This window comes from Crotalus tigris, unplaced genomic scaffold, assembly GCF_016545835.1.
Source record: "Crotalus tigris isolate CLP2741 ecotype Arizona unplaced genomic scaffold, ASM1654583v1 scf7180000017546.9332058, whole genome shotgun sequence".
Lineage (NCBI taxonomy): Eukaryota > Metazoa > Chordata > Lepidosauria > Squamata > Viperidae > Crotalus > Crotalus tigris.
Window position 1 is genome coordinate 2,919,733 of NW_024096465.1, and position 19,502 is coordinate 2,939,234.

General features: G+C 34.6%; 1 protein-coding gene across 9 annotated transcripts in view; it reads right to left on the reverse strand.

Annotated features, from left to right (window-relative positions):
• CUNH8orf34 (chromosome unknown C8orf34 homolog) overlaps nucleotides 1-19,502 on the reverse strand; it is an 89,765-nt gene that overhangs the window by 22,922 nt on the left and 47,341 nt on the right. For all 9 annotated transcript variants that reach the window (XM_039335045.1, XM_039335036.1, XM_039335065.1 and 6 more), the window contains 3 exons: nucleotides 14,126-14,261; nucleotides 3,712-3,797; nucleotides 2,980-3,053 (listed from right to left, as the gene is read on the reverse strand). In XM_039335045.1, the coding sequence (XP_039190979.1) occupies nucleotides 2,980-3,053; nucleotides 3,712-3,797; nucleotides 14,126-14,261 (296 nt within the window). The remainder of the gene's footprint in view (nucleotides 1-2,979; nucleotides 3,054-3,711; nucleotides 3,798-14,125; nucleotides 14,262-19,502) is intronic.

Genomic DNA, 19,502 nt, shown 5'->3' on the forward strand with positions numbered 1-19,502 from the left:
TCAGTCATCCAGGTCAATTCTTTCAAAGAAGTTTATTTTTATTTTTCCAGCTATCCGCCTTGAATAATTATTTTGTTAGTCTTAATATCAATAACCTGGGTTCTGCTTTCTTAACATAAAAAATCAGATAAATTTTTGAAATAGTTTGTATTTCATTTGCTAATTTTTCCAGTTTTATACCACAGCTGTGCTATGGTTTGAAATTGAAAAAGAAAAGGTATTTCATAGTGATTGGGGGAGGGAGGAGACCACACCAGTAAGTAGTTCCTTAAATTAAACATATCTTTTCCTGGGATTGAATGAGAGTTCAGAAAAAGGAGGAGTTTCTGTAAATCCTACCTCCACATGCTTTCCCTTTGAATTTCAATAATTTTCAATACTATTATTATAAACTTGAATAGATGTTACATCTAACACTGATGCTGTTATCAGTATTCAGTAGTATTATCACAACAAAATGCACTTAGACCACAGTGCAAGAAAGGCAGTCTTCTTATGGCCTGCTACCCCCTTTAAAAAATTCACTTTTTTAAGATTTTGAAGTTTGTGGATTTTAACTGAGAAAGGGTGCACATTTCCCCTTTAAAAATCCCAACTCTACCATCCAGAGTCATGCCCACTTTAGATCCTGGCTTCGTTCATGTTTAGACTACAGCTTTGAATAAGCTCTTGAACTGAAAGGGATGTTTTAGTTTATGGATTCTATATGCTTCTATTCTTACTTTTATATGCCATATATTATGAAATTTTCCCCATTGCTTAATTTTATTTATTTATTTGTATCCACGGTCTTTATTTTTACAAATAACTGAAGGCAGTGAACATGCCCAAACCACCTTCCTCATCCAATTTTCCTCACAATAACAACCCTGTGAAGTGAGCTGGGCTGAGAGAGGCTGACTGGCCAAAAGTCACACAGTTGGCTTTCATGGCTAAGGCAGGACTTGAACTCATGGTCTCTCACTTTTTAGCCTGGTGTGTTGGCCAGTAGACCAAACTGGTCTAATGATTTTATCCCATTGTCCTGCTCTTCCCAAGGTCACAGTGACCATGATAGCTTCCAAATAGACCACCATAATTTTTATTTTCTTATTAAAAAATGAAACTTTAGAAAGAAGAGGGAAAAGCAGACTAGTTGTAGTTACATAAATAATTTTGTGGTTGCCAGAAAACACAGTTCATGTTGACTTTTTGACGCCACTATAATATTGGAGAAACCTGGATGACCTCATCAATTCTGATCTCCAGAATTTAAAAAATAATTTCACAGCTGGAATCCTTACTTGATTGAAACAATATCCTTTATCTCCAGATATGACTTTCCATTGTCAAAATATAAAATTGTTTGCCATGTTACACATTGTTTAAAAAGAAAAAATGTTTCTTTAGATTCACAGCCATCTTTAACTAGCGAGAGAGGGAGGGAGGGAGGGAGGGAGGGAGGGAAGAAGGAAGGAAGGAAGGAAGGAAGGAAGGAAGGAAGGAAGGAAGGAAGGAAGGAAGGAAGGAAGGAAACGTAGGCCAACATTTAAGACACCATTTAAATTTAGTTAAAGGTAAATATCATCACTCCTAGATTTAACTGAGCAGCAGTTCTTTATTTTTCAGTTGGGTTTGTTTTACTATTAGACTGTATCCTATATATAATGTTAAAAATTACAAGGTTTGTTGAATAAAAATAAAATATAAAAAGATAGAAATGAAGATATTAGTGTGCCTTATTAACAGTGTGAATTTGGCTTACTCTTCAAGTGTCAGATTTCTCATTTTGTTCCTATCCTGTTCAAACCATAAACCTTATATTGAAATTTTGCAGCAAATTGCAAAATAATAACTACAATTAAAATGTGATTGCACTGGTTCAGTTCACAAGCAAGTCATAACTGCTTAAGCTTATCTCCATTGTTAGAAAACATAGTTAATGCTGCTATATAATGCATTTGAGAAATGAATGTCACGTTAATTTCTGAAGAATAAAAGAATAAACTTTTTACATGTTATATTAACAGTATAATATAGTATAGTATAATATTGTATAGTATTGTATAGTATAGGATAATATTAATAATATATCTATTCTTACATGTTATATTAGATATTATTTTCTTAGTTGCCATTATCCAAACAGTACAATTCCTTGTTTGCAGACTACATCTTTTTGTATACTCTCACATTCATACTCAGCTTAATCTTCGTTAAAGATTTAAATGGTATGAGCTAATATATACTGCTCAAAAAAATAAAGGGAACACAAACGTACAGGATCCTATACGTTTGTGTTCCCTTTATTTTTTTGAGCAGTATATTTATAAACATACTTACAATACAATGTTTATATTTCAACCTAAGTATATATTTTTTAAAAAATAGTTGATCAGCTACCCAGGTCAGCAGTATTCAAATTAACTGATTATGTTAAGTAGTCTGTCAGGTAACACTTTTCAGTTAATGCAGTTGTCTGTCCTGTGTTTGTGTGTGCATGCCTATATCTATGTCTCTGTGTGTATATGTGTATATATGTGTATGTATGTATATGTATGTGTGTGTGTATACATACATACATGCAAATATTTGGATTCAAAGGAAAAATAATTCAGAGTTCACATAAGCAAACTGGTGGCAGTTCCTTAAAGTATTTGCACATAATCCCCGAAAAAATATTTCATTTAAGTAAGTGCTAGCAGATATAATGTGCATATCCTTGTGAGCACTGGTTCACTTTTTCCCTTTTGAATCCAGATAGCTGCACAGGTAAAATATTTTTGTTTTTATGTATACTGACCAATTAAAAGTTTGAATTTAATCCATAATGGGCCTGCACTATGAGCATTAAACTAAAATATTAACTGTTTAAATATTATTAAACATTAATTGATGCATTCCAATTTTTCTATTTATTATTACATGTAGATGAACTAGAAATAAACCGGAATGTATTATGTAATATTCAAGACAATACCTATAAAGTGTTCTTCTTACCCGCTCAGTTGCTTGGGTTATATTCTCCAATTCATCAATACTCTCCATTAATATTTCTGTCCCAGGCTCTGATACTGTTCAAAACAGGGAAAGAGGAATATCAAACTAGGAGAACTGTTAGCTTTTTAAAAAGTTACTATGGATAATGTCAGTTGTTAATTCACGGAGATAGGACTTCAAAAATAAAAAATATTAGACCCCTGGTGGTACAGTGGTTAGAATGCAGTATTTCAGGCAAATTCTGCCCACAGTCTGGTGTTCGATCCTGCAGGGGCTCAAGGTTGACTCACCTTCCATCCTTCAGATTATTCGGGGCAATATGCTGACTCTGTAAGCCACTTAAATAAATAAGTCTAAATACTATTGTTATTGCTATTATGTGGGATGATGTTTTTACTTTAACCAGAGAAAAACAAAATTCCAACTAAGACAAATCCAACTCAAATTCAGCTTTCAAGCTGAAAATGTAAGATGACTTCATTGTGTAAAAAGAACTAGGAAAGTCATTTTATATAACCTTTTTTTATAAAATCCATTTATTTGAAATTAAAACCTCTATTGTCATCCTTACCAGTTTTATCCACTATACATGGTTTGCATTTTTTGTTTCTTCTCAGCACCTAGAATTTAATTATTTCCAAGCACTGATTCATAATATTTTTCTTGAACTCCTCAGGTAAAGGAGGGGTACAAAGGTAACAACTAAATAAATGAAGCAGTCCAAAAAATTACCAACAGATTCTGGTCCTTCTTGCTCAAATGTATGAGAGACAACAGATGGATCCTCTGCATTTTCTATCAAAGTATCTCCTTGCAATCTAGATGATTAAAAACAGAAACATGCACTGCTATTAGAGAGACTTTCTATATGCAAATACCATACAAATCTGAGTTTAATTATGCCTTTATCTATTCCCCTGATTCTACAGGTCTTTTGTATATTGAGTCACTTAATTGGCTTAGTTCAGGTTCTAGAGAAAATTGTGCATGTAATTGTGAAGCATGAAATCAAAGTGCCCTGCACCTTGTTATTATTCTCTTGTATGCTTTTGAATTTCTCTTAGGGATAAATCTGCCTGTAAAGTGACCTTTTAGGGAAAAATATTCTTGTATAAAAATTAAAGTCAGGAAGGGAAGAAGAAGGAGAAAAGGGATAAGAGCTGGCTGCTATTATTAGTATTCCTCACTGGCCAGTTCAAACAAATGCATATGAAATTATATTCATATTCATTAAACATTTCATTAAAGTAGATAGGCATACTTCCCAGAGGATATGGCTACTTTAATGCTCCAAGGAATGATCCTTTTTTTAAAGTTTTCCCTCACTCTAGCACCCAAACCACCATCATGTCTCCATTATTCCTGCTTGAACTTAGGATTTCTCACATCAACACTTAATATCAGAGACTAAGGGAGACGATCCAACGCCTGCCTGAAGCCCCCATCCCCTTCAGGCGGTCTGATTGTTTACTCTTTGGGACTATATAAAGCATAACATCTGTTTTACAGCTTTAAGCCTCTCCCCCTGCCTACTGCCCCAAAAGAACAAAAGTCAAAGTTAAACATTTCTATTAATGTTTATCATTGAACACATGACTGTGCAACTCTAAGCAAAAGTTGACTACCTTAATTTTCATAACCAAAAAGATAATAATTAAGCTTCTTAAGATTAAAAATATCTTATACTGGACTTAACATAAATCTAAACTTCTTTGAACTACTTTAAAACATTTCATAAAACTGAAAGCTAGGTGTATCTTAGAAATCACCTAGGCTAGTGTATATCCTGCATTACTAGTAAGTACAGCAAATCAAAATATTCAGAAACAAAAGTGAATACTTTACTTTTGAAAAATCCAGCTTTTTGCCATTTTGGTTCATCATTTGGTCTAATTTCATTAAAATTTGATTTTAGTTAATTTTCTCTTGTTTCAAATCTGATTTCGGTCATACATCAAACATTTTAGAATTGCAACTTTTGGGCCCTTAATCTTGAAAAGGACAGTTGCAGGTGCAGTTATATTCCCTCTTACATACGTTATTATATTCATTTAAAATCTTCAGATATGCCAGTCTCTAATGTACGGGGTCAGCTTTAGGCTAAGGCCAATAGTGCCAAAGCATAAGGGGACCAGAACAAAAATGGCTCATTTTCAAATTTAATGTCCTAACACATAAAGCATAAATATTTTTCTATTCATAAAACATTAAATCAGTAATCCTAAAAATACAAAACTTCACATCAACAGGAAGTGATGCCATTAATCAATATGGGATACCATATATTTTGAGCCTGAAACCACTGATATGAAATTTTAGGTATAATTTCTCTGGTAACTAAAAGTACCAATTATCTGTAGAAAAATAAGAAAAATTAAAATTATGAATATATACCATGAGATTTATTTACAGAATGAATATTATGGTATCTAAGAGTACAAACTGTACTTAAAAAAATCAAATCCATAGTACAATCTATATTTAAAAAAATTAAATCCACAGTACAATCTCTATTTTAAAAAAATCAAATGCAAAATCAAAACAAAACAAATACAATCCATTAGTTTTTGTTGTTAAACAAGATACAAAACATAGAATTCTAAAATTTCAAAATACTAAACTGAAGACACAGAAAAACAAATTTAAGACAATTTTTTATACCGAGTAAGAATAACTTTAAAATTTTGGGTGGGTGGGGTATTATCAGTATATCCACCTTAGGTCAACCAAGCAATGCTGCCAAGGGGTTTTTTCAATGCCTGAAAACAGTGATGTGTGGATGGGAAAGGACAGACTTCAGCTCAATCTTGACAAAATTAATGTCTGTAGATTTTAAGGCTTCTCAACTCTGGAGATTTTTCAACTTTAACTCTGCAAAGTAGGTTCATTTCTCCAGTCAGAGTACACAATCTAGGTGTTTTCCTGGATTCACACATAGCTCTTGCTTGAAGAGCAGTGACAGCCACAGTAGAGGGCTTTTGCATAGGTTCATCTTGGCAATCAATTCTGCTTATTCTTGGACTAGGAAGCTTGAAAAAGATGATTTATACTTTAATCACCTCCTTGTGAATTACTATAACAGAATCTACATGGGTCTGTCCTTTGAAAAGCATTCATAAGTTGCAGCTGATTCAGAATGCAGAAACACAGGATGTTTTAGCATTTCTCATTATACACATATAACAATGCTGGTCTGTGAGCTGTAGGGGCTTCCCAGTAATTTTCAGGGATTCAAGGATTTAGATATGTGCTAGGAATTATTCAACTTTAATTTTTTACAAAATATATTTTATAAACCCAAAAAGTGTTCGTTGTCGGCTAAAAACAAGCAAAAAACTTTCTACAATTTACTTTTAAATTGATTGTAGTATATAGATTTAACCTGCTTCTGCAGTAAACATATAACTCTAGATTATTTACCATGGTCTTCCAAGCAAGATCAGTATGGCCCTATTAGAGATGGCATGAGACAGATTCCATTCCATCTATTGCACTTTAAGACATCATTTTAAATATATAGACCTTTTTTCTGTGGTTGTTTATCCTTTTACAAAATGGCTAACATTATTAGAGTAGCACTAGTATATAATGCTTTAAAAATGTTAAATGTTGTACTCCTTCCCTAATATAAACAATATTATACAGATAGTCTTTATGTACAACTACAATTAAGCACCAAATTTCTGTTGCTAAGCTAGACGTTTATTAAGTGAGTTTTTCGTCTCATTTTACTAACTTTCTTGCTGTAGTTGTTAAGTGAATCACTGCAGTTGTTAAGTTAGCAACATAATAATAATAACAATAATAATAATTATAACAACAATAATAAAAATGGAAGGGACCTTGAAGGTCATCTAGTCCAACCCCCTGCTCAGGCAGGAAACCCTATAGTATACTACAATGCTTTTTTTTGTTAAAAAAAAAAAAAGGTGCCGGAACTCACATACATCATACAACCCGCCTTGCCTACCCTACAAGGTTCCATCCAAAAAAGGTGTCGGAACTCCGTTCTGGGCATTCTATGAGAAAAAAAGCCCTGGTATACCATTTCAGACAAATGGCTGTCCAGTTTCTTCTTAAAAACTTCCAGTGATGGAACATTCACCGCTTCTGGAGACAGGTTGTTCCACTGGTTAATTGTTCTGTCAGGAAGTTTCTCCTTAGTTCTAGGTTGCTTCTCTCCTTGATTAGTTTCTATCCATTGCTTCTTGTCCTGCCTTCAGGCGCTTTGGAGAATAGCCTGACTCTCTCTTCTTCGTGGCAGCCCCTGAGATATTGGAACACTGCTATCATGTCCCCCCTCGTCCTTCTCTTCATTAAACTAGACATACCCAATTCCAGCAACCGTTCCATATATGTTTTAGCCTCTAGTCCCCTAATCATCTTAGTTGCTCTTCTCTGTACTCTTTCTAGAGTCTCCTGATTAAGATTCTTTTTTACATCGTGGTGACCAAAACTGGATGCAGTATTCCAAGTGTGGCCTTATCAAGGCATTGTAAAGTGGTTATAACACTTCACATGATCTTGATTCTATCCCTCTATTAATGCAGCCTAGCACTGTGTTGGCTTTTTTGGCAGCTGCAGCACACTGCTGGTTCATATTTAAGTGATTGTCTACTACGACTTCGATATCCCTCTCACAGTTACTACTATTAAGCAAGGTACCACTTATGCTATACCTGTGCATTTGGTTTTTCTTGCCTAAATGTAGAACCTTACTTTTTTCACCATTGAATTTCATTTTGTTAAATAGCGCCCAATCTTCTGAAGTGTTGGCTATTCCTGCCAGCTTGGTGTCATCTGCAAATCTTATAAGTTCCCCATCTATCCCATCATTCAAATCATTGAAGAGCACTGGGCCCAGAACAGAGCCCTGGGGCACCCCACTACACACTTCCCTCCATGTAGATGCAATTCCATTGAGGACCACATGCTGAGTATGTCCGGTCAGTTGGCAGTTGTTTGTGTGAGCAGCTGTACAATTTGAGTGTCCTTCCAAAAATAGTTTATGTACTCTGTACTCTTTCTAGAGTCTCAACCTTCTTTTTTACATCATGGTGACCAAACATGGTTGTTAAGTGAATCTGGCTTCCCCACTGACTTTGTCAGAAGACCGCAAAAGGTGAGATCCCATGATCCCAGGAGACTGCAGTTGTTATAAATATGAGTCAGTTGCCAAGCATATGCATTTTGATCATTTGACCATAAGGATGCCACAATGATTGTAATGTGAAAAATGGTCATAAGTCACTTTTTTCAGTGTTGTTGTAACTTAGACAGGTCACTAAATGACTATTGTTAGGCGAGGACTATCTCTATACTACAAGCTTTATATATGTGTGTGTGTGTTTTCTATAGACTACTGCAATATGTTGTAACATAAGGATAATTTTGAACATCAATCAGACAGTAAGACTGGTTCAAAATGTGTGACCCACCTGCTGGTTTATACCTATCAGCAGCATGTAACACCTGCTATGAGCCACCAGTAATCACCAATACATCTCTGATTGCAATTCAAAGACGTGTAGTGTCTAGATATTCACAAAACCAGTTTCTCTAATCCAAATGCTTATCCAGACAAAGCTAGGTTCCCCACTTCCAGGATGTGAGAAAAATTAAGCATTATTTTTTGGTTAAGGCTTTCTTCTTAAAAATTAAATTGGCTCTTTCCTTGATATCATTCCATAATACGATAAAGATATTATTCTTCTGGAGGGCAAAGTGACCCTGTCTGTAACTTATCTTTGACACTGATTTCTCCCTCCCCCATCCCCTCATTTCCATTTTTATCCCACTTTTTTAAAAAAAAAATATTTTGAGTTAAATCAAGGAGGCGAAGGTACCTTATACTCCAGCCTCCTATCTTTCCCACAGGAACAACCCAATGAGATAGGCTGGGTTGAGACAAAATGACTGATCCAAAGCCCAGCTGGCTTTCATGCCTAAGGAGCGTGGAACCCACCATATCCTGATTAAGATTCTAAAACAAAATTAATAATGGTTAGTACTAGAACCTGATTCCAATAAGATATAATGAATACTGGAAATAAAAGAAGTATTGATTTGAAAGCAGTGTTTAAAAATATTGTTGAAGATGGCCCTGTTGACTTGGTTTCTAACTTTTTTTTTTTCCTAAGGAGTAAAGTAATTTCATATTTACAGGATGGACATAGCCTTTCCTCTCTTCCTTTCTCTTTCTTTCATTTTTTGGAACACTTGCTCTTTTATACTATAAATGAGTTTACTTATGCCCTTCACAAGATAATCAAGATTTCTCTGGGATTCTTCCCCCCTCCCAAAGCTGAAATTCCTGCCAATAGCAGGAAGCTATTTTTTATATGATAGAAAAAAACAATATATAAAATATTGTTGTAAAATTATATATGGTCAGGTTTTGTGGAAGTATTAAATAATTATAACTCTTTTCAGAATATTTTTACCATAAGAAAATATATGTCCAAGTTATAGAATTTTCATAATAACTTATTTAAATACACAATAGTTGTTGTTATTATTATTATTATTATTATTATTATTATTATTATTATTATTATTATGGCATGGCATTGTTACATTAGCCAGGAGACCACAGTGCTATTGCAGAGTAGTAGTTTGGCTACCAATTTACCAATTCTGTTGTGGGACACGGTTGCGTGCTTCCGAAGGTGCCCCACAGAAGGACGAACTGGATTTGCACTAGGAAGAAGGACAAGTGGCTCTTCTTGCAGGGTCAGCCAAGGCAATTTCATGTGACGGTGGTACCTTGATAAAATCCTTGGTTTGAACTTGGTTCACAACTCTTGGAAGATATACAGAGTCAGGGGATGGAGGCATTGCTTTTTTTTGTAGCTGTGCTGGCCCTTTCATTTGACTTTGCATTGGAAGTTAGACAAGCCCTTACGTCAATCATTTTCCAATAGCAATTGAAGTCTTCCAGCGCGTGGGTGTTTGGAGCTTCATGCTTGCTTTTGGGTTTGCTTGGCTGGGTTGTTTTTTGGATTTGGGATTCGTGTGTTTTACTGTTAGCATTCTGGGTGATGTAATGCTTATATCAAGGTCAAATGTGGTAAGAGAGCCAATTTGGTGTAGTGGTGAAGATGCTGAGTTAGAAACTGATCTGGATGATCTGACCTATTGAACGGTTACTGTTTAAAACCTCACTGATTTTTTTTTTCAGAAAAAAAAGTCAAACTGGATTTTTAAATTTACCTCTGAAAAATAATTTGGCAAAACAAATTATTCTTGTAAATTTGTCTTCTAATAGTTTGAAACAAAACCTGCAAGGAGATAGATATGTAACATACATTATAAAAGTGATGGACAGTTATTTTTCTTTTCCCTTATGCTGAGAGCAATTCTTTATGACAATCACTAGAACGTTTTAAAACTGGGAATGCTTTGATTATCACATTAACATTTTAATGTGTTATTTTTGGATTGATTCAGTGGGAAAATGTGGTCAGCTAGGGAAATTCCAAGTCCCATGAGATTTTGGTTAAGCTGCAAATAAATCTTCTCTCCTATTTCTCCATGACAAAGCTCAGAGTCTGGACGTAATTAGACTTAGGCATTTCTTTCACAAGAGAAATTCACAGGGTGTTCACCATCAAAATTACTGTTTCTAGTTCACTATATACATTTACTATTTAGCCATAATTTAAGCAAGAATACTGAAGTTAAAAAGACTTAAACGCATGTAAACAAATAGTTTATACTACACAATTACTTTATCTCGCCCTAATTATGTTTCTGAGAAAAATGTTCACTAAATTCAAAGATACCGAACTGAGATCAGGAAAGCTAGTCCTGTGCTTATACAGATAAATGCCCTTCTGAACATATACTGTAAGACAGTGTTTCCCAAACTTGACAATTTTAAGGCATGAGGACTTCAACTCCTAGAATTCCACAGCCAGCAACGCTGGCTGTGGAATTCTGGGAGTTGAAGTCCACATGCCTTAAAATTGTCAAGTTTGGGAAACACTGCTGTAAGAGAAGTGATTTCTGCTTTTTACTTCATAATTCACTCACTCAAAAAGGCCTCCACTTTTTATGAGATAAAATGCCTCTACTTTTTATGAGATTTTTCCCTATTCCCAATAATGATTGATGTGATATTTAATGATATATTATGAAGGCAATATATAAATGACCTCAAGTGAAGTGGCAATTAAAGGTTTATTGCAAACATTGCAAAACATACACAAAATTTATGGGTCTATCATTTTTCTACAATATGTTTTAGTAATAATACTCTGTACTTCTCTGTAGACCAAATATTTCTAGAGCTAATCAACATGCAATGCTTATAAACTGTCTGCCTGTCATTCTTTTTTATACATTTAATCTACTGAAAATATGAAACAGAAACATCTCTTCTGGCAATAGAAATCATTTCTCTGAAACCCAATATTGCTTGGAGACCTAGCTGTAGGGGCTGGATCATTTGAGAACTGAGAAAACTGTATTGAACCTTTGGTTCCTTAAAGCCCAGAGTTATTAGGACCAGTAAAAACTTGTGCTTGTGTGAATTTGCTTTGACAACCATTTCCGGAAACCGGATCCATTTTTCTACCTCCAAACTGTTTTAGAAATTAGGCAATAGAGGGACATGAAAAAAAGATTATTTTCAGAGAAAACTTGTAGATACATCATTTCAAGGAATTTATATCTAAATGTATTTTAAACTTTGCTACTTGCCTAATATTTAATAGAGTAGAAATAATTTTCCCAAAGAAGTAAATATACAGATATAACTCTAATTATAAATCTGAAGTCATACATCTTACATGACTTACAGTACATCTAAGTTCATTGGTACTGTTGTTTATATTTTTTTCAAAAATGTCTTTTAATTAAAATATTGGACAATCACTTAAATATGAGCCAGCAGTGTGCTACAGCTGCCAAAAAAGCCAACACACTGCTAGGCTGCGTTAACAGAAGGATAGAATTAAGATCACATGAAGTGTTAATACCACTTTATAATACTTTGGTAAGGCCACACTTGGAATATTGCATCCACCATGATGTAAAAAAGATGTTGAGATTCCAGAAAGAATACAGAGAAGAGCAACAAAGATGATTAGGGGACTGGAGGCTAAAACATATAAGGAACGGTTGCTGGAATTGGGTATGTCTAGTTTAATGAAGAGAAGGACAAGGGGTGACATGATAGGAGTGTTCCAATATTTCAGGGATTGCTACAAAGAAAAGGGAGTCAAGCTATTCTCCAAAGCACCTGAAGGCAAGACAAGAAGCAACAGATGGAAACTAATAAAAGAGAGAAGCAACCTAGAAATTTCCTGTTAGAACAATTAACCAGTGGAACAACCTGCTTCCAGAAGCGGTGAATGCTCCAACACTTGAAGTTTTTAAGAGTTTGGACAAGCATTTGTCTGAAATGGTATAGGACAGTGGTGGTGAATCTATGGCACGTGTGCCAGAGGCGGCACTCAGAGCCCTCTCTGTGGCACACGTGCCATTGCCCCAGACTTGCCTCCTCCTGTGACCCCCTCACCAGCAGCCCCCCTGGAGGAGTTGCCCCTGAGCGTGGCCCACGCGGAGCAGCGCAACCAAGGACATGGCAGCCAGGCAGCGTAGACAAGACTCTGCCCTCACACCCCATCGCGCACAGTTGATGCTGCAGGTTGCAGGCAGAGGGCATAGCCGCAATGGTGTTGCTGGGCTGCCTGGCGACTGCAGCGGGCCCTGGAGGCAGTGAGTGGCCCTGCGGGCAGGTGGGGTGGGGGCAGGGCAGGAGGTGGAGCAGGGGTGGGGCCAGTTTTTGGGCACTCGATCTCTAATAGGTTCGCCATCACTGGTATAGGATTTCCAGCTTGAGCAGGGGGTTGGACTAGAAGACCTCCAAGGTCCTTTCCAACATTATTATTGTTATTATTGTTGTTGTTATTGTTGTTGTTATTATTAGTATTATTAAATATGACTTACATAACTAGGACAATCTTTCCGTTGTTACTAATTGGAATTGATGATTTAGCTTTGTTTGTGAAATACAAATGATATAGGAGAGCACCAAGTTGTCAAAAAAGTGTACACTAATCTCTTTAACAATTACTTTGTAATATTTGTATCATATTGACAGGAAATAACAAGAAGTTGGTAAAGACTACTTACCATTACCCTGTAATGTTTTTATCATTTCCACCACTTACCAACAGAGTTGGCTAATGCTGCTGATGAAAAATCCAGCTTGAAAATGAAGTTTGGAAAAAAGAAATCAAAGGATGTGTAATGTTACCTTTTCAGCTGATTTCGGTGCTCCAAATTTTGGCTGTCACACAACATATGGAAAAAATGAATTCCAGCTGCCAAAACCAGGAAAGTTTCATTCTGATTTGATCTTTCCAAAGATTTAGGATTATGCAGTATTTACAAGGCAACTTCATGAACTCCCAGAAGATATCCATGCAACCAAATCTTCATTTACACAGGTGTATTTCTGAGCTTGCATATACTTTAGATCATCCTCAAAGAGCCATGGAATGCAAGTTAATCCAAGTTAAAGGCCGAAAAATGAAACTAATTCCAAGCTATGATGCAAGGTTGTCTTGTAACAATTTGCTATGCTTTTACTGTGAATGTTGTAAAAATAAGGCCACAAATTCTATCTCTATGTTAAATACAGGTAGTCCTTATTCAGAGAGTAAGCAAAGTGGTTGTAAGTGACTTTGCTCACGATTTATACAGGAAAAAGCATACAACGTGACTGCAATGGCAAACACCTGACTGAGAGAGAGAGAAATGATGTAAAGGTTGTAAATGCGGGAATTGGTTGCAAAACTACTTTTTCATCACCATCATGACTGCAAACAGTTGCTAAGTGAGAACTACCTATACATTCAACAGCAATAGTAGGAAACGGTAGCAATAGTATGAAAAGTAAAACACATCATTCCAAATTACTTCATCTCATTCAGATTAAAGCTCCTCCTTCTAAACGTTCTATATCCTCAGATTCAATGAAGCCTCAAATAAATGGATAGTTTCTGTGCCTATACAAGGTGAACAGCATATAAGTTTAATAAAGAAGAATAATAGCTAAGATAAAAGTGAATCGTTTTCTTTTCCAGACCCAGCAAGTAGTGCTGTAAATTCCATACAATGCCTGTCTAATATTTACCTGGCACATCTTGCACAGATGTTCAGGGTGACTTTGGCTTGTGGTTCAGCTGTATGTGAACTTCGAGTTTGGTTAAATTTGCTTCCAGTAGACACCACACTGGTTACTCCTTCCATTCTTAAATCATCAAGATCTTCTGTAAAGGAAATGTACTTTTTTTAAATAAAAGTACAGTTAAGCCCTTAAATAATATAATCCAATATAATCATTATAAAAATCCTTATAGAAATTCTCGTAGTAAAACAAATGTGGAATCTGGACAAAAGAAAGAAAGGGAAGAAATTGCTGACTGGGTGTTTCCTGATTGCCACAGATCACACACTATGCTGCTGAATGACACTGGTTGCCCACTGAGTGTGATCTGACAGTTGCTTCCTGCTGACCTTGATGAACAAGGAAGAATGCAAGAAAGTCAGATTCTGGAGAGCAAATAAACAGTGCAGTTTGGGAGGAGAGGTCAGGGGAGCATTTGAAGATCCTTCATTTAGGTAACCTTCCCATTCTTCTTAGGATTGCAAAGATAATGTAGAATAAAGACAACCAAGGAATTCCCATCCTTCAAGTAGCCCAGTTTGTAGTGTGTGTGTAGACAAGATATACATCAAGCTCAGTTGAGAGAATAAACTACCATAGATCCAATCTATATTTTAACCACTTGAGATTAAAGAAGCAACAAGAGATTGATCTTTAAGTCTAGAGACAAAAAACTACAAGAAGCATTTTAAAAAGTAAAAAAAAAACAGCTTTTTTCTGCTTGTAGAATGATAGATAGAATATGAACAATGTCAAAACAGTAATTCCTGCTGTGATTCTCTTTAATTTGGACAAAAAGAACTCTGTGTATACTCAAATGAAATTCACAATTACAGCAAATAATCAGAGATGTATGGACTAATAAGAAATTCCATTTAAGTATTTGGAGGCTGATGCTTGATTAAGAAATTAGCTCTTTGATCAGCCCTCTTAAAATAGGCTTTGGTAATATATGTTTTTATGAATTTTTTATAAGTTGAATTTGCATAATCTATTTAAAATGTTCTATACATTTATATATTCTTATAATGTAGACTAAGATTTAAAACATAAAAGTCTGTATCTTTTTCTTTACTCTGCCAATTCTCAAAACAGAATAAGAAACTATTTTTGATATGGAAGCTTTATGTGGAGAATATATTATCTTCACTTAGCAAATCTTGGGATATCAATCTCAAACATATTTCAATAAGATTTAAATTTCATGAGAAAAGTTTAAACCTGCATCATAGCTTTCAACAAAAGATTATAGGAGGCAAAAACACTGAAAAATACAGTATATTTTTAGAAACACAAAGTATTATGCTGTCACATTAGAAAATCTTTTCTCTAAATTATTCAGTTTTGAAAACCAATCTATAGTAGATCGGCATAAGTGTGCAACCTTTTGTTCAACCTATTTTTCTTCAATACATTTCTTCCATAACATATATCAGGTGTAATATATTTTAAGAAATTGTTACCAATGAACTAAAACTGTAAATTACTGAATTCATTTTTTTTATTGTATTTTTTTTAAAAATATATCTAAGTAAACTGGAAGTATTTACAGTGTAAATCAAATTTGCCATAGTAAATTTTTCATGTCCTCATAATTTAAATAACCAGGTTCACACAGAATCAGGCTTTGCCAATTTGCCAAGTAATCTTCTGGAAATATACATATAGTTTTCCACTTAAAATGATAAAATATGGCAAATCCAAATGATTTGTAACTATAATATTGCCCCATTTAGATAAATTCTTAAACGCGTTAACATTTTCAATTCATACCACAGTCCAATTCACCTCACAGAGTTGTTGTGGGGAAAAATAGGAGAGGAAGGTGGGTTGGATATGTTCACTATCTTGAGTAATTTATAAAAATAATAAAGGTAGGAAATAAAAAAATAAATAAAATAAAATAAAATACTGGAGACTGGCTAAAATGCACACCATAATATTTTAGTATGAAATACTAAATGCTAGATGATATGGACATGTTTTTAAAAGTAAATTGAACAGCACACTCCTATGCCTTAAGATAGTCCTTGACTTATAACCATAATTGGGATCAGAATTTTCATTGCTAAGCAAGTTGGTTGTTCAGGGAGTTGGGCCCCATGACTGTGGGGATATTACAACAGTTGTAAGTGTGAGGATCAATAGTAAGTCACTTTCTTCAGTGTTGTTGTAACTTTGAATGGTTGCTAACAAATGGTCATAAATCAAGGACTACCTGAATCTCAAACAGCCTTTAAGGGTCCAGATTGAAAATAATTTTACAATGAACACTGAATTATAAAGAAAAACATAGTTCTAAATGTATTGGTGGATTGTGCAGGGATAATTCAGAATCTACTTGAAATTCTGACTATAAGTTCTCAAATTGAGCATTCTAAGTATTGCAGAGTCCCATGGAAGCATAAAGAGTGGCAACTCTCACTTTGGCTATTTCACAAATCTGGAAGCCAAATTTTAATTATTAAATTTCAACATTTTATACCCCCTCACCAAAGTTAGCAAAAATGCACAAGTGACACTGATGACATTTATCTAATGCAAAGAATAAATTAACTGGAAATAGGGATATGAATATGCAGAGTCAATGAGAGTTGATCAGTATTTAATGTAATAAATATAAATGACAAAAAACAAAAAAAAATATGGAAATATAGTTGTGAATGTTTCCATGTAGTTAATAAAGCATAATTTAGAAACCAGGATGAGTCTTGCTGTTATCAGATATAGAACTCAAATACAATAGAAAAATCAAGACTAAAATGTTATTATTAACATTACAGGAGCCTATTTAGACCTACAATAAAGAGCTATTTCTTGATATCAGGTGGTGTCTACATAGTCTTTTTTATGGTATTTTATTATCTTATAAAATCTGCAACTGAAAACATTTATCATTTATGAGATTTTTCACTTTTATTTGTTTTTAATGGATGGAAATGCTTGTCTTGGTGTCTTTCAATATATTTCATTTCAATTATTCAATTGTTTTGAATTTCTATATTTATTCTTTTTATTGTGGTCAACTTTTCTTTTAAGAAAAAAACTTTTTAATATGTCGATTGCAATCAATTATACATAATTAATTATATTAATCTCTGGTAAAATATGAAATTATCAATTCTTTGATTATTTTCTCAATGTTTGGAAAGTATTTTTTTAATAAAATCAAATTCATCTTTGTAGCCACAGATTATACGTCACTTTTTATCTCCTGCATACAAACGTTTATATTAAAGCTTTCTACATTTTCTTTTTGATACTATCTGAATATATAAGAAAACACATTAGTGCCCTCAAGTGGCAACAGCTAGACAGAAATAAGGCTTCTGTATCAAAGTTCCCAAAGACATAGTTGTGCTAGTCTTAGGGAGTCAGAGAAAAGGAAAAGGAAGGAAGGAAGGAAGGAAGGAAGGAAGGAAGGAAGGAAGGAAGGAAGGAAGGAAGGAAGGAAGGAAGGAAGGAAGGAGGGACAGAGGGTGTGATAGAGGGAAATTTGTGGTACATTTAATATCAATCAGTTTTACCATATCAAAAATGTCTTATCCATGTCTCACAGAAATAAATTTTGAAGACAAAGATTTTATAAGTACACGCTGTTGGGGGAAGTAGTGAGAACAAACAGAATTGTTTTGGGGTCAGGTCAAAGAGAAGCAAAACAGCTTACAGAGCTATCATAAATAAAGTCATGGTATGTGTTCTTGTCAGTCTGATGCAGTAAAATCAATAAAGAATTCTGTAGTCCACAATACTTAAGAACTCTCTTATCTCATAAGATTTATAATCCTTAGAAAGCTTACATTTATCTCATGGTCTGAAGGCAAAGGAAATGGGAATGAGAAAAACCACTTACTTTAGGGATGATCAAACATGAAACAATTGTAATATTTGACCTTAAGCTTTCAGCCTTAAATAACTAATGTCTTTAATATTTCAGGGTGTCTTAGTCCAGAGGTTCCCCAACCTTTTGGGCACCAGGAACTGGTTCCGTGGAGAGATGTTTTTCTGTGGACCAGAGGGTGTGTGGTTTTGTCTGCTGCCTGCACCTCACGGATGGGGCTTTGCTTGTTTGTGCAGACCAGTTGCTGGCATGCCGCAGCCCGGTACTGGTCCACAGACTGGGGTTGGGGACCCCTGTCTTAGTCTACATCTGAATTATGAAAAATGTATTGAATCTTCTGGTTAATTTCTGTTCTTCCATTTCAGTATTCAATCAGTTTTTCTAATTCCTCTTCTCAAGTATTTGTTCTTTTGGTGAATGTCTTGCAGGTTTTAAAAAAAAATGTCTACTGCTTTCAGGATACAGCCATCTCTAATGTGAGATTTTGTTATTTTGTATTTTTGCCAATATGTCTACTGTAAAGTATAGTGGAACATTGTTGATTGAAGATGGCATACTTTACATCAGAGAAGAAACAAATGTATATTCCCGTAATATTGTTGAGAATATGGGGGCAGAACTGATTTCTGTATTTGTAACTTTACAGCACAATCAGTTATTTCTATAGTTTTCAGTTAGGTGGCTCAGCATAAGCCAGAGAAGGAAGGAGGAGTATTTGAGTGGTATTAGCTGGAAATTGACAGCTATAATGACAACAAACAGACTTATGTCTTGAACAATATTTTTGGGTAACTACATAGTTTTACTGATACATTTAGTTATTCATTTAGTTCACTGGGTAGATATTAAAGTTACATAAATGCTGGATTTAAATTATCTTTTGTGTGTCTCAAATATAAATAGATATGGTTATATTGTAGGCTTAATTGTGCAATATACTTTGTGCGATATACTTTGGATTAAAGCTGGAAGATGTAAGGAGATGTGACGCTCAGCTGATTTCCTCTATTAATTGATGTAGGTCTGCATCAACCTGTGATACTTGATGTGAAGTATATATCTGGGTCAGTTTAATAAATTTAATTCAATATAACCACATTTACGGACAGTCACTAAAAATAAATGAATAATGTGAGGATCTTCAGTTCCAAAGATGATGGTCTTAACTTTTCTCTAGCGCTTGTTCTGTATTCTGTATTCACCAAAAATCAATCATTTTCACTGGCAGAAATAAGAATACCAAAGCCATCTGTTGGAGATTGCAGCCTCTCCTTGCATCTACTGGTGTTTGACCACTATTGCAAAAGTCAAAAAGTAATTGTGAAGGTTTTCATTAGTTTCCTGGGCCTGTTTCTCTTCTGGCCTATTCTTCGTTGATAGAGTCTACTTTTAGGAGACAAATATAAGTTCCTGTTTTTCTTTCTCTAAATATATAGTTTAACTAAAAGTGAGACTTTCTATCTTAATAAATTCAATGTTTCCCTCAAATATAATGAATATCTG